The 6,464-nt window shown below is 47.2% G+C and overlaps 1 protein-coding gene across 4 annotated transcripts in view; it reads right to left on the bottom strand.

Annotated features, from left to right (window-relative positions):
- Positions 1-6,464, bottom strand: part of SPEG (striated muscle enriched protein kinase) — a 211,519-nt gene continuing 205,055 nt past the window's right edge. For all 4 annotated transcript variants that reach the window (XM_077273132.1, XM_077273133.1, XM_077273135.1 and 1 more), the window contains 4 exons: positions 5,837-6,060; positions 5,584-5,659; positions 4,457-4,606; positions 1-1,906 (listed from right to left, as the gene is read on the bottom strand). In XM_077273132.1, coding sequence (XP_077129247.1) covers positions 1,693-1,906; positions 4,457-4,606; positions 5,584-5,659; positions 5,837-6,060 — 664 coding nt within the window. In that variant the 3' untranslated portion in view covers positions 1-1,692. The remainder of the gene's footprint in view (positions 1,907-4,456; positions 4,607-5,583; positions 5,660-5,836; positions 6,061-6,464) is intronic.

Raw genomic sequence — 6,464 nt, 5'->3', positions numbered from 1 at the left:
CACAGATCACACGCGGGGTCCCGTGCAACCCTAACTTTATTTTATCTTCTCAACTTCTCCACACAGAAAAAAAAATGGGAGGAAAATTACAATCTCAGGAAAGCAACACAAATTCTGTTAAATATCAGGAAACATCTCCAGATGTGAGTGAATAAACAAGAAGCTCAGGAGCAGCGTGGATGGAGGAGATAGGAAGGGGCACGACCACGCACCCACCCGACCGTCACCTCCCTCCGGAGGAGCCCGTCCACCCGCTCCTGGATCAGAACATCTCACTGTCCACCTGATTGTCTGTGACGGTAACAGTCGGTACTCCCATCATGGAGCAGCGTCCAGAACGCCCAACATACGTGTTTCACTCCTGTGCATGTAACTCCGCGCTGTCGGTGCAGCCGACTTTCGTTCTTTGCCTCGTGGCGGTTTGGTATTTCGAGAATTTACAATAGAGAGAACTGAACAAAAAAGGTGGAAAATGAAGCTCCCTGTTGTCACGTGGAGAGCAATGCATGCTGGGTACAGAAATATCGGAAACTTCAGGCATTAATGAGTTAAAAAAGAAATACAGCAGCATCACTTAAAGGAGAACTCCAGCCAAAAATGCGAATATATGGGCTCTCCATCTGTAAAGCCTTAGCTGTGCCTACTGCAACTTGTGGCTAAATCCATGACACTCATTTTCCCACCCCAGTGGGGCAGATGTTAAGGATCAGACCCCTGGGTCTCAGGAATCGCCCACCACAGCCCCAACCCCAGATTTCCAAAATGTGGACACAAGAAATTGCCAGGGTCATATTAGGGGCTCGAGTATATAAAAAAAAAAAGAACAAATTTCCTTTAAAAACCCTCCGAGCTTAATTGGGGGTAATTATCCCAAAATGATCTGATGCTGGACCAGACATTGGACTCTGCTTAAAGGTAATGTCCAGTGTTGTCCATTGTGTTTAGTTCTCTCTCTCCTACTTGTAGAAATCCCCCAAATTTACCAATTCACACATATAAAACCAGTAATTCCTCCCGAGTCGCCCTCCATTCGGCTTCATCATCGGGTTTCCTTAGCGCCTTCCTCTGGGTATTTAAAAACACAGTTTGTAAACAAGTATCGCTATGGCTATGTGTATTAATAAATACCTACACCGCCCCTTTAATAGAAATATCCGGTTACCCTCATTTCAATAAATTAATGAATAAAAAAAAAAAAAAAAAGAAACGATAGAATTAATTACTGCCCCTCTGAATTGTTAAGACCACTTGATTCAACCAGGAGATCCTGGGAAGATCTGCGTAAACGAAGACGATCCAGGTGAGTTTCCAGCAGAACGTTGGTGCCAAAGGTCTCACTGATCTGAGGTCCAGAGCGGAAGACGGAGCTGGTGCCGGCCGAGGAGGTGTCGCTGCTGTGGAAGTGGGGTGTCTGTCACATGCATCATGCACCCCCACTTCTGTGCTCGGCTCTGTCCCCCAGTCTCGCAGAACTCTTCCACTTCTGTTATTGAGGTATGTTGACCAGCAGCGCTCCAGGACCCCCCGAGGTTGGGTGGGGTCCTCTCGATAAACACTCAGGATATTTACTGTTTGTGACAAGTCTCTGACCGCCCCTGCCTCCCGGGGACTGCTGGCGCCCCACATCATCCAGTGGATTGCACCTCTGGCTCCGTGGCCACCTTATTTACTGGGAAAGTCCTTCCTCCGTGGTCACTGGGTGACTGGAGCTGCCGGCTGGGCACCATGGTAGGAGCGGAGCAGGACTTTGTGCTTGGTAGCAGAGTCCGAGCGTCTTCTCTGCTGCTCCACCAGGAACTCCTTCAGGCGGTTGGTGGTAAATGTAAGAGTTTGTCGTCGGAGCTTCATTAAATAAGCGTCCTGGAGCCAAGCGTTGGAGAAACATTCTTGTAAGGAGGGACGGCTCCTGTGAAAAGATGAAGGGGTGAAGTCATTGCTGAAAAGCAGGATCCATCAGCTCTAATGTATGATGTAATATATAGAGGAGGTGTCCCGTGTGGTGTAGTATATAGAGGAGGTGTCCCGTGTGGTGCAGTATATAGAGGATGTGTCCCGTGTGGTGTAGTATATAGAGGATGTGTCCGGTGTGGTGTAGTATATAGAGGATGTGTCCCGTGTGGTGTAGTATATAGAGGATGTGTCCCGTGTGGTGTAGTATATAGAGGATGTGTCCCGTGTGGTGTAGTATATAGAGGAGGTGTCCCGTGTGGTGCAGTATATAGAGGATGTGTCCCGTGTGGTGTAGTATATAGAGGATGTGTCCTGTGTGGTGTAGTATATAGAGGATGTGTCCCGTGTGGTGCAGTATATAGAGGATGTGTCCCGTGTGGTGTAGTATATAGAGGAGGTGTCCCGTGTGGTGCAGTATATAGAGGATGTGTCCCGTGTGGTGCAGTATATAGAGGATGTGTCCCGTGTGGTGTAGTATATAGAGGATGTGTCCCGTGTGGTGTAGTATATAGAGGATGTGTCCTGTGTGGTGTAGTATATAGGGGATGTGTCCCGTGTGGTGTAGTATATAGGGGATGTGTCCCGTGTGGTGTAGTATATAGAGGATGTGTCCCGTGTGGTGTAGTATATAGAGGATGTGTCCCGTGTGGTGTAGTATATAGAGGTTGTGTCCCGTGTGGTGTAGTATATAGAGGTTGTGTCCCGTGTGGTGTAGTATATAGAGGATGTGTCCCGTGTGGTGCAGTATATAGAGGTTGTGTCCCGTGTGGTGTAGTATATAGAGGATGTGTACGGTGTGGTGTAGTATATAGAGGATGTGTCCCATGTGGTGTAGTATATAGGGGATGTGTCCCGTGTGGTGTAGTATATAGGGGATGTGTCCCGTGTGGTGTAGTATATAGAGGATGTGTCCCGTGTGGTGTAGTATATAGAGGATGTGTCCCGTGTGGTGTAGTATATAGAGGATGTGTCCCGTGTGGTGTAGTATATAGAGGATGTGTCCTGTGTGGTGTAGTATATAGAGGATGTGTCCCGTGCGGTGCAGTATATAGAGGATGTGTCCCGTGTGGTGTAGTATATAGAGGATGTGTCCCGTGTGGTGTAGTATATAGAGGATGTGTCCCGTGTGGTGTAGTATATAGAGGTTGTGTCCCGTGTGGTGTAGTATATAGAGGATGTGTCCCGTGTGGTGTAGTATATAGAGGAGGTGTCCCGTGTGGTGTAGTATATAGAGGATGTGTCCCGTGTGGTGTAGTATATAGAGGATGGGTCCTGTGTGGTGTAGTATATAGAGGATGTGTCCCGTGTGGTGTAGTATATAGAGGATGTGTCCCGTGTGGTGTAGTATATAGAGGATGGGTCCCGTGTGGTGTAGTATATAGAGGATGTGTCCCGTGTGGTGTAGTATATAGAGGAGGTGTCCCGTGTGGTGTAGTATATAGAGGATGTGTCCCGTGTGGTGTAGTATATAGAGGATGGGTCCCGTGTGGTGTAGTATATAGAGGATGTGTCCCGTGTGGTGTAGTATATAGAGGATGTGTCCCGTGTGGTGTAGTATATAGAGGATGGGTCCTGTGTGGTGTAGTATATAGAGGATGTGTCCCGTGTGGTGTAGTATATAGAGGATGTGTCCCGTGTGGTGTAGTATATAGAGGATGGGTCCTGTGTGGTGTAGTATATAGAGGATGTGTCCCGTGTGGTGTAGTATATAGAGGAGGTGTCCCGTGTGGTGTAGTATATAGAGGATGTGTCCTGTGTGGTGTAGTATATAGAGGATGTGTCCCGTGTGGTGTAGTATATAGAGGAGGTGTCCCGTGTGGTGTAGTATATAGAGGATGTGTCCCGTGTGGTGTAGTATATAGAGGATGGGTCCTGTGTGGTGTAGTATATAGAGGATGTGTCCCGTGTGGTGTAGTATATAGAGGATGTGTCCCGTGTGGTGTAGTATATAGAGGATGGGTCCTGTGTGGTGTAGTATATAGAGGAGGTGTCCCCTGTGGTGTAGTATATAGAGGAGGTGTCCGCTGTGGTGTAGTATATAGAGCATCTGTCAGCTCTTCTGAGTGGTGTACTATGTAAAGGATCTAACACTGCACATCACCCTGAAAACACCATCCCCACTGTCAGACATAGTGGTGGAAGCATCATGATGTGGGGTGGATTTGCTTCAGCAGGGGCAGGGAATAGATACGCTTAAGATTGTGGGTGTAACTTGCAGGATGTTTAGACTTTTCTAAGATACTGTAGAGCAGTGTTTCTCAACTCCAGTCCTCAAGACCCCACAACAGGTCATGTTTTCAGGATTTCCTTAGTATTGCATAGGCGATGGAATTAATGCTTGAGCAGGTGATGAAATTATCACCTGTGCAATACTAAGGAAATCCTGAAAACACGACCTGTTGTGGGGTCTTGGAGTTGAGAAACACTGTTGTAGAGGATTTGTCACCTCTACTGTGTCATAGTCCGTGAGGGGCACATTACTATTGGGTGTATTTCCAGTACTCACCAGGGATATATAGACAGCAGCTTTCGTATGAAGAGGGCGCCGCTCTGGGACACATTGGAGTACAGCTTAAAGATGTCAAACCGGCCTGATTGAATCTTGTTTTCCGTTTCTGCTGGGTCCAGTTCAAAGAAAGGTGATCGCCCGCTCAGCCTGCGGCAGAAGAAAATACACATTTCCACCAAAATTTGACATGATCAAGAATGACAGTGATCAGTCTTGTGTCAGATTTATACATATAATCAACACCTTCGAAATGTGCTGGAGAAGGATATTATCAATACCATGGACGGCAAGAAGAACAAAAATCAATTATGGACCAAATCAAGCCAGACATGTCACTCAGAGGAAGGATCACCAAGCTACTGTAGACACATCATACGAAGAGAGCGATCACTGGAGAAGGACATCATGGTCGGAAGAATAGAAGGAAGACCAGCAACTCCATGGCTTGGTACAATCAAAATAACAGCAGAGAAGACCCCTGTGGACCTATCTTGGCTGCACAAGATCGTTCTTCCTACAGATCCTTCATCAGGTCATGAAGGCTCGAGATCAAGCAGGAGGCCGTTAATGAATGTAATTAGTTACAATCTGTCATCTGGTCCAGAGCTGCATTTACCGGCTTCAGAGCTGAGTGCTCCCAGCATTCCCCGCTTGTTTCATGCGGGTGCAGGACTTGCTCTGATGATCACATTTACACCACCATGATGGAGCTCACCCTCCACTAATATCGGTTTCAGCTTCATCATACCTGTAGCAGCTGGGGTTTCGGAGATCTCTGCTCCCAGGCTGTTTATCTCCTGCTCTACAATGGTTTTTATAGTTTGATGGAAGCAATGTCATCACCCGTACAATACGAATATGTGATCCCAGTTGCAGGTCATGTCTCACAAAGTCCTCCATGTCCGCCATCTTTGTACACCCATAAGTTCCTGTTACAGGCAGATTCTAATGGGATACCCGTCATTGGTGGGATCGAATGGAAAACACGTGTCACATTGTATCTCATGAGCATTTAGGAGATGGAACAACATGTTTATAGCTCAGATTTGGGGGTGATCAAAACTAATTAAAGGAAAAATTGGAGGTGCCATGGGTGAGGACTCCCCCCTCTCGCTTGTACTCACATGATATAGGTCAGAACTCCTAATCCCCAAACATCGGCAGCAGCACCAACCGGGTCTCCTCTTATCATCTCCGGAGCTGTGAGGGCAGAAGACGGCTGTTACATAAGAATACGAGGCGGGTGAAGATTCCCCATTCACTTCTATGGGAGTTCAGCTGCGTCCGGAGCCCCTACTTCTGGTATTCCCGTCTCGGACATGGACAGGTGAATTATTAACCCCTTAACTGCTCCCAATGAAGGAGGGTCTTACGTACACATGTATTCCAGGGTCCCCACGCGCTTTCCAAGCTGACGAAGGACAAGGGGGGTGAAGATCTGAGCGCTCCCGAAGTCAATAATCTTCACAGTGTTCATATAGGACACCATAATGTTCTCCGGTTTAATGTCCAGGTGAAGGATCTTCTGATCATGGAGATAATCCAGACCTTGTAGTATCTGAAGAATGTAATTGACCACGTCGTCCTCCGAGTATCGGAACCTGGAGACACCAAAGAGGTAAGGAATCAATGAAAGATGAGAGCGATAAATGTATCCTATGTGAAGGCCAGGAGGACACCCCGCTCATCCACCTGCTCAAAACCTGCAATGCCGGAGTGAGCGACTAGGTGGAGCTGAGATACATCAGCTCTGGGCGAGTGAGGATGATAGTACCGGGATGATGGGAGTTGGGGATCAATCCACTACACCAATCTTCAGGTGCAAAAATAACTTTATGGCTGGTGCAATAGAACGCGATTCGAAGACGAACTGTTTGTTAGGTAAATAAGAAATGGCCATAAAATAGTTGTCAAGGGTCTGCTTTAGAAGAAAGCAGGTTTTTACTATGTAATCTGACAGCAGCATGATGTAGGGGCAGAGACCCTGATTCCAGTGATGTATCCC

Source organism: Ranitomeya variabilis, chromosome 7 (assembly GCF_051348905.1).
Source record: "Ranitomeya variabilis isolate aRanVar5 chromosome 7, aRanVar5.hap1, whole genome shotgun sequence".
NCBI classification, from domain to species: domain Eukaryota; kingdom Metazoa; phylum Chordata; class Amphibia; order Anura; family Dendrobatidae; genus Ranitomeya; species Ranitomeya variabilis.
Note: the sequence above shows the minus strand (reverse complement) of the source record. Positions and strands in the feature narration are given on the sequence as shown.